The sequence below is a fragment of the Electrophorus electricus genome, chromosome 3 (genome assembly GCF_041902795.1).
Source record: "Electrophorus electricus isolate QZ-2024a chromosome 3, ASM4190279v1, whole genome shotgun sequence".
Taxonomy (NCBI): Eukaryota; Metazoa; Chordata; class Actinopteri; order Gymnotiformes; family Gymnotidae; genus Electrophorus; species Electrophorus electricus.
In genome coordinates, this window is record NC_137499.1 from 41,441,991 (window position 1) to 41,458,095 (window position 16,105).

Consider the following 16,105-nt stretch of genomic DNA (forward strand, 5'->3'; position numbering starts at 1 on the left):
GTGGTGGGACTTGAACTGGTGACCTTCTGAATTCTAGTCCAGCACCTTCACCACTGAGCTCCCATTAACTCTAAATAGTGTGGCAGCAGTTTTGTCATTACAGAGGGGAGTTCAGTGTGGAATCTGTAGGTGTAGTGAGGAACTAAGACTCTCAGAGGGTAGGAGGTTATACAGTGTGTGTTCTGTCTCTCTCAGCTGAGTGCACAGTCATGGGTATCCCATCTGTCTCCACCAACCTCTCTGGCTTTGGTTGCTTCATGGAGGAGCACATCGCAGACCCCTCGGCGTACGGTAAGGAGCAGAGTCAGGGTGGAACGTTCTTCCGTGTGAAAGATTAGTGTCTCCTGATTCCACCTCTGTGGTAGGTGAGTCATTTTGTAGAGATGAATAACCTCCTCTCTCCGTCCCTCCCCACAGGGATCTACATTCTGGACCGCCGCTATCGTGGGGTAGATGAGTCCTGTAATCAGTTGACCACTTTCCTGTTCCAGTTCTGCCAGCAGAGCCGCAGACAGCGTATCATACAGAGGAACCGCACGGAGCGTCTGAGTGACCTGCTGGACTGGAGATACCTGGGCCGGGTCAGTCTCTCTCTCTGTCTCACACACACACCACATGAGCATCTGAGTGACCTGCTGGACTGGAGATACCAGTGCGTGTGTGTGCGTGCGTGTGTGTGCGTGTGTGTGCGTGTGTGTGCGTGTGTGTGCGTGCGTGCGCGTGCGTGCGCGTGCGTGCGCGTGCGTGCGTGTGCGTGCGTGCGTGTGCGTGCGTGTGTGTGTGTGCGTGTGTGTGTGCGCGTGTGCGTGTGCGCGTGTGCGTGTGCGTGTGCGTGTGCGTGTGCGTGTGCGTGTGTGTGTGCGTGTGTGTACGCGTGCGCGTGCGCGTGCGTGTGTGTGTGCGCGTGCGTGCGTGCGCGTGCGTGTGTGTGTGTGCGTGTGTGTGCGTGCGTGTGTGTGTGCGCGTGTGTGTGTGTGTGCGTTCTGTCTCTCAGTACTACGTTGCTGCGCGTCACATGGCCCTCGCCAAGGCGTTCCCTGACCAGTACATGTATGAACCACATGACCCGACCTCGGTAAGCCCACACTACACACGGCACTAAACAGCTTTAGAAACACAGAGAGGATATACTGGTCTTTATATACTGTTGGAATATTTATACTGGTCTTTATATACTGCTGGAATATTTATACGGATCTTTATATACTGCTGGAATATTTATACTGGTCTTTATATACTGCTGGAATATTTATACGGATCTTTATATACTGCTGGAATATTTATACTGGTCTTTATGTACTGGTGGAATATTTATACTGGTCTTTATATACTGCTGGAATATTTATACGGATCTTTATATACTGCTGGAATATTTATACTGGTCTTTATGTACTGGTGGAATATTTATACTGGTCTTTATATACTGCTGGAATATTTATACGGATCTTTATATACTGCTGGAATATTTATACTGGTCTTTATGTACTGGTGGAATATTTATACTGGTCTTTATATACTGCTGGAATATTTATACTGGTCTTTATATACTGCTGGAATATTTATACTGGTCTTTATATACTGCTGGAATATTTATACTGGTCTTTATATACTGCTGGAATATTTATACTGGTCTTTATGTACTGGTGGAATATTTTTATACTGGTCTTTATGTGGAATATTTACACTGGTCTTTATATACTGGTGGAATATTTATACTGGTCTTTATAGACTGGTGAAATATTTATACTGGTCTTTATGTGGAATATTTATAGTGGTCTTTATATACTGGTGGAATATTTATACTGGTCTTTATGTGGAATATTTATACGGATCTTTATATACTGGTGGAATATTTATACTGGTATTTATGTGGAATATTTATAGTGGTCTTTATATACTGGTGGAATATTTATACGGATCTTTATATACTGGTGGAATATTTATACTGGTCTTTATGTGGAGTCTTTATATACTGGTGGAATATTTATACTGGTCTTTATATACTGGTGGAATATTTATACTAGTCTTTTTGTGAAATATTTATACTGGTCTTTATATACTGGTGGAATATTTATACTGGTCTTTATGTGGAATATTTATACAGATCTTTATATACTGGTGAAATATTTATACTGGTCTTTATGTGGAATATTTAAACGGATCTTTATATACTGGTGGAATATTTATACTGGTCTTTATATACTGGTGGAATATTTATACTGGTCTTTATATACTGGTGGAATTTTTATACTGGTCTTTATGTGGAATATTTACACTGGTCTTTATATACTGGTGGAATATTTATACTGGTGTTTATAGACTGGTGAAATATTTATACTGGTCTTTATGTGGAATATTTATAGTGGTCTTTATATACTGGTGGAATATTTATACTGGTCTTTATGTGGAATATTTATACGGATCTTTATATACTGGTGGAATATTTATACTGGTCTTTATGTGGAATATTTACACTGGTCTTTATATACTGCTGGAATATTTATACTGGTCTTTATATACTGCTGGAATATTTATACTGGTCTTTATGTGGAGTCTTTATATACTGGTGGAATATTTATACTGGTCTTTATATACTGGTGGAATATTTATACTAGTCTTTTTGTGAAATATTTATACTGGTCTTTATATACTGGTGGAATATTTATACTGGTCTTTATGTGGAATATTTATACAGATCTTTATATACTGGTGAAATATTTATACTGGTCTTTATGTGGAATATTTAAACGGATCTTTATATACTGGTGGAATATTTATACGGATCTTTATATACTGGTGGAATATTTATACTGGTCTTTATATACTGGTGGAATATTTATACTGGTCTTTATGTGGAATATTTATACGGATCTTTATATACTGGTGGAATATTTATACTGGTCTTTATGTGGAATATTTATACGGATCTCTATATACTGGTGGAATATTTATACAGGTCTTTATGTGCAAGGTTGCTCCAATGTTCGTGTGTGGCTTTCTCTGCAGACCTCAGGATTCCGTTACCCCCGACCCGCCTCGGTACCCCCATCCCCAGCACACTCGCTCCACTCCTCCCCTCACCACAGTGAAGGTGAGGATGAGGAGGAGCGCTACGATGAAGAACTGGAGGCGGAGAAAGACCGCATGAACATCCGCCAGCCCTACAGGAACAAGAGTCCACCAGTAGACCTGCCTGAGAAAAACTAATACTACACACACACACACACACACACGCACGCACACACACATACGCGCGCACACGCACGCACGCACACACGCACGCACGCACACACACACGCACGCACACACACACACACACGCACGCACGCACATACACACACGCACGCACGCACACATACACACACGCACGCACGCACACATACACACATACACACACACACACACACACATACACGCGCGTGCACACACACAGGACGTTTTTACATGCGCGCGCGCACACACACACACACACACACACACACATACACGCGCGCGTGCACACACACAGGACGTTTTTACATGCGCACACACACACACCCACACCTGACCTCTCCTTGCTGGGCCTGCTGTTACTGGGTTTGAGAAGCAGACCTGTGTGTGTGTGTGTGTGTGTCGATGAGATCGAAGCGTCGATGTTGTTGTCAGTTTAGACGGTTGCTGTGTTTTACTGTAGACGTGTTGTCTTCCACACTCCCACAAGCCCAGACAGGCTGAACTGGGATCGACGTTGTTGCTCTCACGGGGTGAGTTTCCACACATCCTGTAGCCACGGCAGCTACTCCGACAGACGCTCACGGGTGACGTGAGTGAGTCGCCACCCACACTCCTAATCACTCTGTTAACCCAGTGCCTGGAAAACTCCTTTTGTACCAAACCGACAGACATGTATGGCGGCCGTGCGTTTTGTGAAGATAGGCACCTGAAATCACTGCTGGCAACTGGCTTTTCCAGCCAACACCATCTCTGGCCTTGTCTCAGTGTGGCTCCAGTCCCAGAGATCAGAAACTGTCCTCTCAGATCATATCAACACGTGAGACAGAATAAACCTTCTCTGGTGTGTGTTAGTTCCGTGGTTACACCCCCTCAGACACTTCCCTGGAGTGTGTGGTGTTGAGGTTGGTGTAACTATCTAGCTTTTAATGAGATGAATGACTAACACAGCATTACACATGTACTTTACACACACACACACACACACAGACAACTAGAGAGAATTTGTCACAGAAATTAAAATCTATACTGTTACCAAATAATGTGTATTTATTTTTATAATATTTATATTCACTATTCTTATGTATAATAACTCCATAATATTCCTCAGTGGCGATACTTCTGTAGTGTGAGTGAGTGAGTGAAGACAGCCTTTCGTCTTCAGCACAGGTACACTCTTCCTCCATGACCCTTGCAGACTGAAAGATAATAATTGAAGATCTCAGGATCACACACACATTCCCAGAATTCCAGCAGGTTGTCAGTAACACTGGGAATACTTGTGCACCTACCCAGCAGACTACTCCAGAAGGACCTGTAAGTGGCTCTGCCCGTCACAGCTCCCAACTCGGCTGGGTTGCGTCTCTGTGTTTTCACAGAGAAGCCGTCTAGCCCAGTCACCTCTATCTCCACCAGGTGGTAATCAGCCAGACTTTCACACACACACAGACACACACACACACACACACATACACACACACACACACAGTCACACACACACACATACACACACACACACACACACACACATACACACACACACTCACACAGTCACACACAGACACAGACACATACACACACAGACAGACACACACACACACAGTCACACACAGACACACTCACACACACAGACACACATACACACACAGACAGACACACACACAGACACACACACAGACACACACACACACACAGACACAGACACACACACACAGAGGACTCTGTTCACTGTTTACAATACATGCGACACTCTAAATCCAGACGTGCACGGTTACCCTGAAATCCAGCTACAGAAAATTTACTCCGCGTTCTCCAAGACATTCTGACCTCACAGGTGAACATTTAAGCAGGTGTCTGTGCGTCTGAAAACACGCTGACAGACTCGAGCAGTGTTTGAGGGTCATTCTTACGCCGTGTCTGACACAATCTCTCCAGCAACGCCATGGAAACCCAGCGCTGAGGCGGCTATGGCAGCTGCTGCCATGGTGTTCACGTTGTTGGGGGCGATGGGGCAGAGGTCTGCTACAGAGCCATGAAACAAGACACGCCTCCCCTCCACTTCTGACCAATCAGAGAGCAGACCTTCACCAAGGCGGAAACAGGAGGGGTGCTTTGACATACGAATGGAAAGGGCCTGTGTTGGGGCCAAACAGACATCACACATCAGATACTGACAACATCAGACATCAGACACTGACTGGCAAAGTGCCAAACGCTCCCAGTACTCTAGTATAAACACTAGCATCTCCCGCTCCCAGTACTCTAGTATAAACACTAGCGTCTCCCGCTCCCAGTACTCTCGTATAAACACTAGCGTCTCCCGCTCCCAGTACTCTAGTATAAACACTAGCGTCTCCCGCTCCCAGTACTCTAGTATAAACACTAGCGTCTCCCGCTCCCAGTACTCTAGTATAAACACTAGCGTCTCCCGCTCCCAGTACTCTCGTATAAACACTAGCGTCTCCCGCTCCCAGTACTCTAGTATAAACACTAGCGTCTCCCGCTCCCAGTACTCTCGTATAAACACTAGCGTCTCCCGCTCCCAGTACTCTCGTATAAACACTAGCGTCTCCCGCTCCCAGTACTCTCGTATAAACACTAGCGTCTCCCGCTCCCAGTACTCTCGTATAAACACTAGCGTCTCCCGCTCCCAGTACTCTAGTATAAACACTAGCGTCTCCCGCTCCCAGTACTCTAGTATAAACACTAGCGTCTCCCGCTCCCAGTACTCTCGTATAAACACTAGCGTCTCCCGCTCCCAGTACTCTAGTATAAACACTAGCGTCTCCCGCTCCCAGTACTCTAGTATAAACACTAGCGTCTCCCGCTCCCAGTACTCTAGTATAAACACTAGCGTCTCCCGCTCCCAGTACTCTCGTATAAACACTAGCGTCTCCCGCTCCCAGTACTCTAGTATAAACACTAGCGTCTCCCGCTCCCAGTACTCTAGTATAAACACTAGCGTCTCCCGCTCCCAGTACTCTAGTATAAACACTAGCGTCTCCCGCTCCCAGTACTCTCGTATAAACACTAGCGTCTCCCGCTCCCAGTACTCTAGTATAAACACTAGCGTCTCCCGCTCCCAGTACTCTCGTATAAACACTAGCGTCTCCCGCTCCCAGTACTCTCGTATAAACACTATCGTCTCCCGCTCCCAGTACTCTCGTATAAACACTAGCGTCTCCCGCTCCCAGTACTCTCGTATAAACACTAGCGTCTCCCGCTCCCAGTACTCTAGTATAAACACTAGCGTCTCCCGCTCCCAGTACTCTCGTATAAACACTAGCGTCTCCCGCTCCCAGTACTCTCGTATAAACACTAGCGTCTCCCGCTCCCAGTACTCTCGTATAAACACTAGCGTCTCCCGCTCCCAGTACTCTAGTATAAACACTAGCGTCTCCCGCTCCCAGTACTCTAGTATAAACACTAGCGTCTCCCGCTCCCAGTACTCTCGTATAAACACTAGCGTCTCCCGCTCCCAGTACTCTAGTATAAACACTAGCGTCTCCCGCTCCCAGTAGTCTAGTATAAACACTAGCGTCTCCCGCTCCCAGTACTCTAGTATAAACACTAGCGTCTCCCGCTCCCAGTACTCTCGTATAAACACTAGCGTCTCCCGCTCCCAGTACTCTAGTATAAACACTAGCGTCTCCCGCTCCCAGTACTCTAGTATAAACACTAGCGTCTCCCGCTCCCAGTACTCTAGTATAAACACTAGCGTCTCCCGCTCCCAGTACTCTCGTATAAACACTAGCGTCTCCCGCTCCCAGTACTCTAGTATAAACACTAGCGTCTCCCGCTCCCAGTACTCTCGTATAAACACTAGCGTCTCCCGCTCCCAGTACTCTCGTATAAACACTATCGTCTCCCGCTCCCAGTACTCTCGTATAAACACTAGCGTCTCCCGCTCCCAGTACTCTCGTATAAACACTAGCGTCTCCCGCTCCCAGTACTCTAGTATAAACACTAGCGTCTCCCGCTCCCAGTACTCTAGTATAAACACTAGCGTCTCCCGCTCCCAGTACTCTAGTATAAACACTAGCGTCTCCCGCTCCCAGTACTCTCGTATAAACACTAGCGTCTCCCGCTCCCAGTACTCTAGTATAAACACTAGCGTCTCCCGCTCCCAGTACTCTAGTATAAACACTAGCGTCTCCCGCTCCCAGTACTCTCGTATAAACACTAGCGTCTCCCGCTCCCAGTACTCTCGTATAAACACTAGCGTCTCCCGCTCCCAGTAGTCTAGTATAAACACTAGCGTCTCCCGCTCCCAGTACTCTCGTATAAACACTAGCGTCTCCCGCTCCCAGTACTCTCGTATAAACACTAGCGTCTCCCGCTCCCAGTACTCTCGTATAAACACTAGCGTCTCCCGCTCCCAGTACTCTAGTATAAACACTAGCGTCTCCCGCTCCCAGTACTCTAGTATAAACACTAGCGTCTCCCGCTCCCAGTACTCTAGTATAAACACTAGCGTCTCCCGCTCCCAGTACTCTCGTATAAACACTAGCGTCTCCCGCTCCCAGTACTCTAGTATAAACACTAGCGTCTCCCGCTCCCAGTACTCTCGTATAAACACTAGCGTCTCCCGCTCCCAGTACTCTCGTATAAACACTAGCGTCTCCCGCTCCCAGTACTCTAGTATAAACACTAGCGTCTCCCGCTCCCAGTACTCTCATATAAACACTAGCGTCTCCCGCTCCCAGTACTCTAGTATAAACACTAGCGTCTCCCGCTCCCAGTACTCTCATATAAACACTAGCGTCTCCCGCTCCCAGTACTCTAGTATAAACACTAGCGTCTCCCGCTCCCAGTACTCTAGTATAAACACTAGCGTCTCCCGCTCCCAGTACTCTAGTATAAACACTAGCGTCTCCCGCTCCCAGTACTCTAGTATAAACACTAGCGTCTCCCGCTCCCAGTACTCTAGTATAAACACTAGCGTCTCCCGCTCCCAGTACTCTAGTATAAACACTAGCGTCTCCCGCTCCCAGTACTCTAGTATAAACACTAGCGTCTCCCGCTCCCAGTACTCTAGTATAAACACTAGCGTCTCCCGCTCCCAGTACTCTCATATAAACACTAGCGTCTCCCGCTCCCAGTACTCTAGTATAAACACTAGCGTCTCCCGCTCCCAGTACTCTAGTATAAACACTAGCGTCTCCCGCTCCCAGTACTCTAGTATAAACACTAGCGTCTCCCGCTCCCAGTACTCTCGTATAAACACTAGCGTCTCCCGCTCCCAGTACTCTAGTATAAACACTAGCGTCTCCCGCTCCCAGTACTCTAGTATAAACACTAGCGTCTCCCGCTCCCAGTACTCTCATATAAACACTAGCGTCTCCCGCTCCCAGTACTCTAGTATAAACACTAGCGTCTCCCGCTCCCAGTACTCTAGTATAAACACTAGCGTCTCCCGCTCCCAGTACTCTCGTATAAACACTAGCGTCTCCCGCTCCCAGTACTCTCGTATAAACACTAGCGTCTCCCGCTCCCAGTACTCTAGTATAAACACTAGCGTCTCCCGCTCCCAGTACTCTCGTATAAACACTAGCGTCTCCCGCTCCCAGTACTCTCGTATAAACACTAGCGTCTCCCGCTCCCAGTACTCTCGTATAAACACTAGCGTCTCCCGCTCCCAGTACTCTAGTATAAACACTAGCGTCTCCCGCTCCCAGTACTCTAGTATAAACACTAGCGTCTCCCGCTCCCAGTACTCTAGTATAAACACTAGCGTCTCCCGCTCCCAGTACTCTCGTATAAACACTAGCGTCTCCCGCTCCCAGTACTCTAGTATAAACACTAGCGTCTCCCGCTCCCAGTACTCTCGTATAAACACTAGCGTCTCCCGCTCCCAGTACTCTCGTATAAACACTAGCGTCTCCCGCTCCCAGTACTCTAGTATAAACACTAGCGTCTCCCGCTCCCAGTACTCTCATATAAACACTAGCGTCTCCCGCTCCCAGTACTCTAGTATAAACACTAGCGTCTCCCGCTCCCAGTACTCTCATATAAACACTAGCGTCTCCCGCTCCCAGTACTCTAGTATAAACACTAGCGTCTCCCGCTCCCAGTACTCTAGTATAAACACTAGCGTCTCCCGCTCCCAGTACTCTAGTATAAACACTAGCGTCTCCCGCTCCCAGTACTCTAGTATAAACACTAGCGTCTCCCGCTCCCAGTACTCTAGTATAAACACTAGCGTCTCCCGCTCCCAGTACTCTAGTATAAACACTAGCGTCTCCCGCTCCCAGTACTCTAGTATAAACACTAGCGTCTCCCGCTCCCAGTACTCTAGTATAAACACTAGCGTCTCCCGCTCCCAGTACTCTCGTATAAACACTAGCGTCTCCCGCTCCCAGTACTCTAGTATAAACACTAGCGTCTCCCGCTCCCAGTACTCTAGTATAAACACTAGCGTCTCCCGCTCCCAGTACTCTAGTATAAACACTAGCGTCTCCCGCTCCCAGTACTCTCGTATAAACACTAGCGTCTCCCGCTCCCAGTACTCTAGTATAAACACTAGCGTCTCCCGCTCCCAGTACTCTAGTATAAACACTAGCGTCTCCCGCTCCCAGTACTCTAGTATAAACACTAGCGTCTCCCGCTCCCAGTACTCTAGTATAAACACTAGCGTCTCCCGCTCCCAGTACTCTAGTATAAACACTCGTGTAAATATCAGTTACTTGGAGAATTGAAATTCTGGAGTAGAAATAAAAAATCTCTCAAGTGGAAACTAATTCATATCCAAGTCCTCTGCTGTTAACTTGTTCCTAAATTTAAAAAAAAAATTCTTTAATGTTAAATGAGTAACATTAGCATTTAGTGATTAGTAATCTCACTCTTAAAGATCCACTGTCATTCATCCTCTGGATGTCTTGGCCACCCCATAATGCACCACTGGGCACATAGAGTGTTTTCCCATGTTGCTTTGCAGTAAGCCGGAGTGCCTGGTCCAGCTGAGGATTGGCTAGAGCAGAGGGACTGCCCACCTGTGGGCGGGGTAAATATGACTTGGTGGAAGGATCTTAGCCAGTCCACTTTTTTAATAAACACTAAGGACCTAATCCAAAATGATAACATTACCAGGAAATTTGCGTGGGCCAGGAACTGAATGCCAAACTCCTTCACTATATGTGGATGACAGACTTCCACGATCACATCGGCATTTCTGGGGCACAAGCATGTGTGCATGATGGATGATATCGCACGGACATGAATAAAATATCACATCATGGAGAGACAGAATACAGATTCATAAACCTGCTCATTAATGTGTGTGTTCGAGTCTGTGTTTCCCCTGTTCACTTTCAAACAATGTCTTCTCAGTGTAATTCCACCATGTGGCAAACACACTACCTTGTTCCTAACGAACTAAAATTTACATTTATGGCATTTATCTGACAACTTGAGTAACTGAGAGTTAAGGGTTGTGTTCGGGGGCGCAACAATGGAAACCCGGCAGTAGTGGGCGTCTGTAGACTGGGGCCTCATTCTAACTTATCCATGACACCCTCCCCTAGAAGTGTGTATAGAGTCAGGCCAACTCACAGTAATCAGATTCTGTTACAGCATGGACTCAGACTCTGAGTGTTCTCTCTGTTCGCCAATCATATCTGCAAATAAAGTATTTCTCTTCATTACTCTGTGTTGCCAGTGTTTACTGCCAGGTTGCTAGGGTAAGAGAATCTGTGACACACCAGTGTGTGAGGATTGTGTTTGTGTGAGGAGTGTGTTTGCATGCACACCTGTCTGTAAACTCCGCTAAGTCGGTCAGGATCTGATCGTCTGGGACAGAGTCAGTAAGTTTGTCTGTATTTCTGTTCCAAACAAAGGCCAAGCTAAGCCCCACCCCTGGCCCATCCCTCTGTATGCGATCCACTAGAAACCGACCTGTAGCAGATAAACAATGGTGTAATCACTTCACTCATAGTTAAATATGTAACAGCATATGTAGACTTTAAAGTGTATAATAAATGCTACCTAGATGTCCATAACCCACGACTCCAACCTTTATGGGTACAGCTCTGTGATCCATATCTGCAGAGAGACGCAAGGAATCATGGAATCGTTCACGCACTACTGTGTTTCTGACCTCATCCCTAGTGTGGGTGGCATCTGCTCAGGGTCCTGTTTGTCAGAACTTTGTTGATGTTTAACAGCTGGTAGCTGATGGGCAGTACCATCGGTGACGCTCACGTATAGTCAGATGTTACCAGAATTAATGCCAACCACAAGTAGATGGTAGAAGGCTCATCTGAGCAGAGTATCAGAATATCTCTCCTCAATAGGATGCATCTTTACTTGTCTTTCTCACAGTCCCCACTTACTTCTGATAGCTCCTCCTCTCACCCACCAGTTTCCAAAGCCTGTCATATGCCTGTCTGTAGCTTCACTTACCTACAAGGTCCTCACCTCTTCTCTAGATCTTGGCTTCTCTGTCTAGCCTTCTCTTCTGAAGCACTTCCTCTGACTGTTAAGCACACTGACGTGTGAGGGACGACCCCAGAGGCTTGTGGGAGAATTGGGCTGAAGATCACAGGCTGAGTTAATGATTACACCTCTTGTGTTGACCCAACCGTTACACCAAATGCAGGAGCAGCCTGACATAATCAGACTATTTAGCATCACAGATCCATGGTGACAAAGTTCAAACACATGTTCAATTCTATGTGGTCAGAAATACACTGAATTTTCCTTGTCTTAAGCCACCAGCTCTCTCTCTCTCTGTAATGAAGGCTGAGTCAGCCTCCCCACCTGGGACTCGAACCCAAGTCTGCAGGAGGTAAACATGAGCTCTGACTGCTGGACCAAAATGCATCTCGCTGTCACACCAGCCAGAGGACATACGTCCCACTTTCATAATCCCCAAAACAAGCAGGCTGTGTTGTCTTAACTCCCCTCAGTTCACTGTTTAAACCAATCAGTGCTCAGAGAGATGAGAGCAGCTGTCCAATAGGAACAGCCCAGACTTACCACCCTTCTCCAGCAGAAGATCAGCAGGTCTCAACAGTCTGAAGTTGTTCTGTGATCCAAGACAGAGAAACAAAAGATTTGTTTTTAGATGTCATTTTATTAGATTAAAACAGCAACGGTCGAGACAGCACAGATGTTTGCTACCATTGTTCAGATGATGTCTGGTGTTCTCTAGCTGACCAGCTGAACCTCAGTGGCAGGACAAGACTTCATCAGCTGTGATCTCGCCTGTTTCATCTCTTCAGCTTTGTCTGTAGTCATAACACTAACTGACATTTATTGAGGATAAATGTGTTTTAAAATCAGGCAAGCAAATTGTTGGGGGGGGGGTCATTTAATAATTTTGGTGTCACAGTAAATCCATGAAACCTTTGCTCAGACAGACAGTGTCACCATCCAGGTCACAGGTCCTGCATAATTGGGGAGAGGCCATACAGCGTTTATGACAGACCAATCTGACAGATAACGCATTACTCATATTGGTCTAAAGTTCACAGTCTAGTGAGGTCCACAGTGACAGGGACACGCTGGCATTCAGAGGCTCCACTGGTTCCACAGGAATACGTCCACAACTGTGTGTGAGTGTGAAAAAGAGAGAGGAGAGATGGACATCCTGGACACAGACGCTTATGACCGCAGACAACGCAGGAGCACGGTAATGACCTCTAGAACACATATCCTACGTTTATTATGACTACAGACAGCATACTAGCATGGTAATGACCTCTAGAACACATATCCTACGTTTATTATGACCACAGACAATGTAGGTACACGGTAATGACGTCTAGGACTCATATCCTACGTTTATTATGACTACAGACAATGTAGGTACATGGTAATGACCTCTAGGACTCATATCCTACGTTTATTATGACTACAGACAATGTAGATACACGGTAATGACCTCTAGAACACATATCCTACGTTTATTATGACTACAGACAATGTAGGAACACGGTAATGACCTCTAGAACACATATCCTACGTTTATTATGACTACAGACAATGTAGGTACATGGTAATGACCTCTAGGACTCATATCCTACGTTTATTATGACCACAGACAACGCAGGAGCACGGTAATGACCTCTAGGACTCATATCCTACGTTTATTATGACCACAGACAACGCAGCAGCACAGTAATGACTTCTAGAACTCATATCCTACGTTTATTATGACCACAGACAACGCAGGTGCACAGTAATGACCTCTAGAACACATATCCTACGTTTATTATGACCACAGACAACGCAGGAGCACAGTAATGACCTCTAGAACACATATCCTACGTTTATTATGACCACAGACAACGCAGGGGCACAGTAATGACCTCTAGAACACATATCCTATGTTTATTATGACTACAGACAACGCAGGAGCACGGTAATGACCTCTAGGACTCATATCCTACGTTTATTATGACTATAGTCAACATAGGTACACGGTAATGACGTCTAGGAATCATATCCTACGTTTATTATGACCACAGACAATGCAGGAACACGGTAATGACCTCTAGGACTCATATCCTACGTTTATTATGACCACAGACAACGCAGGAGCACGGTAATGACCTCTAGGACTCATATCCCATGGTTCTTGCTCACTCTAATGTAATGTCCACTGACAGCATCTCTTTTGCACCTTCGGTCGTGCACACTGCTGACCCCTGAATGACCCCTGTCACTCTTTAATGGGTGTGTGACGTGTGTGCTTACATGCGTGATAAACTGTCATCGCAGAGGCTTCAATTTATGAAGAACTATCTGTGTTTATTTTGTGTTTTCAGTGCAACACTTATATTGCTCTGCTTTTCTACCTCATCATCTCTCATCTCGTCCCCATCTCCCTTTTCTCATCCTCATATCTCTCATCTCATCCCCATCTCTCTCGTCTCGTCCTCCTCTCTTATCTTCATTTTATCTCTCTCTTGTCTCAGTCTTGTATTCTCTTTCTCTACCTCCTCCCTTTCTTTGCTTCAACAGCGGTGTATTTCTACCTGTGGATACCAGAATCCACCCCCTCTCCCCTGGCTGCAGGTGTAAAGTCCGCCCCTGTGCTCTCATTGGCTCTTCTGGTGCTAAGTTACAATGGGGGGTGGAGCCTGCTGGGTGTGGCTGGAGGGTTGGTCCTATCGGCATGTGGAGACGCCTGTCTTATCTGGAAAGAACATTTTCTTCATGGTAAAAAAAATTATAAATCAAATCACACAGACACACAAAATCATTTTGTTTCGTTGTAGTGTTTAAATCCTAACGCCTGTCTCCTTTCTTCTCTCCCTCTCCCCTCTCTCTCCCCCCTCCCCCCCCTCTCTCTCTCCCCGTCTCTCTCTCCCCCCTCCCCTCCTCTCTCCCTCTCTCCCCCTCTCTCTCTCTCTCTCTCTCCCTCTCTCCCCTCTTTCTCTCTCCCTCTCTCCCCTCTCTCTCTCCCTCTCTCCCCTCTTTCTCTCTCCCTCTCTCCCCTCTCTCTCTCCCTCCTCTCTCTCTCTCTCTCCATCTCTCTCTCCCCTCTCTCTCCCTCTCTCCCCTCCTCTCTCTCCTCTCTCTCTCCCCCTCCCCTCCTCTCTCTCTCTCCCCCCTCCCCTCTCTCTCTCTCTCCCCTCTCTCTCTCTCTCTCTCTCCCTCTCTCCTCTCTCTCTCCCTCTCTCCCCTCTCTCTCTCTCTCCCTCTCTCTCCCCTCTCTCCCTCCCTCTCTCTCTCCCTCTCTCTCCCTCTCTCTCTGCCTCTCTCTCTCCCTGTCCCCTCTCTCCCTCTCTCTCTCTCTCTCTCTCTCTCTCCCCTCTCTCTCTCTCTCTCCCCTCCCTCTCTCTCTCCCTCTCTCTCTCTCCCCTCTCTCTCTCTCCCTCTCTCCCCTCTCTCTCTCCCCCCCCCTCTCTTTCCTTCAGGGATGGCCTGCTTTGCTCTGGCCCACATACTCTACTCTCTGTCCTTCCTCTCCTGGCGTTACTCCTCCTCCTCCTCCTCCTGGCTGTACGTGCTGTACCTCCTGCTGTGGGGGGTGAGTGGTGGGACATTCTTCTACCTGCTGCCATTCCTCCGCTCCTCCCAGGACCCTGACATCTACGTGCCAGCCATCGGGGCTTACACGCTGCTCATCACCGTCATGGCAACCCTGGCGTTGCGGACGCGCCGTACACTGGTCATGCTGGGAGGGCTGACCTTCGTGATCTCTGACCTCACCATCGCGCTTCAGATGTTCAAGGTCATTGAGACACTGGATTACAATCGACACATCATCATGACAACGTACTACCTGGCACAGCTACTGATCGCTGTGGGTGATGTGAAGACCACACTGACACCGGAAGCAGATGACTTAGTCAAAAGGAAGAGGTTGTAGGGTCAGATCTGAGTCAGATATACAGCCTCAGACCTGTGAGAAGACCTTTTCATCTTCAAATGTTTGTGTTGGGGAAATCCTGTACCCATGATGTGCAGGTCCCAGGACTAAGACATCTGTATTATTGAAACGTTTTCATGTTTTCATGGTAGTAGCTGTTGAAGGTTTACAGTTGCTGCTTCCTTCCAGGACGTAGGATCGCCCTGGAACGGTGGCATGGCAGGCGTTACGTGTGTGTCTGACATAAGCATCCCATCTGCTCCTAATAAAGATGGAATTTGCCCATTCAAGCTTTTTCCAGCTTACTTTTTCTTAGTCCAGTATGTACAATCTTACGGTATTATTATTCAGAATTGTTCTGTTTCATTATTTAGGGCGTTTTCACACTACAGCGTTTTTCAGGGCCTGTCTGCTGTGCTCTGACTCACGTACTGTTCTCTCTGTCTTACTCCACAAGTTTGATACATTTTGTCAAGTGTGAAAGCAGTTTTCGGACCCAGGAGCAGGTCGGGGCAGCGATGTCTGGTCCATCTGACAGTGCTGGTCTGGGGTTCTGGTGCAGTCCAAGCCAGTGTG

General features: G+C 47.1%; 3 protein-coding genes across 7 annotated transcripts in view; 2 read left to right on the top strand and 1 right to left on the bottom strand.

The window, feature by feature from the left end:
- Positions 1 to 4,253, top strand: part of gys1 (glycogen synthase 1 (muscle)) — a 22,314-nt gene extending 18,061 nt beyond the window's left edge. Inside the window, exons 13-16 of the mRNA XM_035531406.2 lie at positions 196 to 291; positions 418 to 581; positions 995 to 1,075; positions 3,007 to 4,253. Coding sequence (XP_035387299.1) covers positions 196 to 291; positions 418 to 581; positions 995 to 1,075; positions 3,007 to 3,207 — 542 coding nt within the window. The 3' untranslated portion in view covers positions 3,208 to 4,253. The remainder of the gene's footprint in view (positions 1 to 195; positions 292 to 417; positions 582 to 994; positions 1,076 to 3,006) is intronic.
- A 19-nt stretch (positions 4,254 to 4,272) lies between these two features.
- Positions 4,273 to 12,464, bottom strand: aspdh (aspartate dehydrogenase domain containing). Of its 5 annotated transcripts, none has more exons than XM_027029731.3 (9): positions 12,331 to 12,464; positions 12,187 to 12,235; positions 11,194 to 11,250; positions 10,959 to 11,103; positions 10,297 to 10,381; positions 10,053 to 10,202; positions 5,121 to 5,344; positions 4,503 to 4,642; positions 4,273 to 4,409 (listed from the first exon to the last, which is right to left on the bottom strand). In XM_027029731.3, exons 1-9 carry the CDS (start codon positions 12,331 to 12,333, stop codon positions 4,372 to 4,374), a joined length of 891 nt encoding a protein of 296 aa, XP_026885532.1. In that variant the 5' UTR covers positions 12,334 to 12,464; the 3' UTR covers positions 4,273 to 4,371. The 5 variants fall into 5 exon arrangements, with proteins under 5 accessions (XP_026885532.1, XP_081567774.1, XP_026885534.1 ...); XM_081711648.1 differs by lacking the exon at positions 12,331 to 12,464 and adding an exon at positions 11,611 to 11,739 and having other exon boundaries at positions 12,187 to 12,214; XM_027029733.3 differs by lacking the exon at positions 12,331 to 12,464 and adding an exon at positions 11,626 to 11,739 and having other exon boundaries at positions 12,187 to 12,212.
- Positions 12,465 to 12,620: 156 nt separating this feature from the next.
- On the top strand, positions 12,621 to 15,882 carry tmem86b (transmembrane protein 86B). Its single transcript, XM_081711650.1, has 3 exons — positions 12,621 to 12,841; positions 14,130 to 14,373; positions 15,075 to 15,882. The coding sequence occupies exons 1-3, from the start codon at positions 12,791 to 12,793 to the stop codon at positions 15,527 to 15,529; spliced, it is 750 nt and encodes a 249-aa protein (XP_081567776.1). The 5' UTR covers positions 12,621 to 12,790; the 3' UTR covers positions 15,530 to 15,882.
- Positions 15,883 to 16,105: the final 223 nt, after the last annotated feature.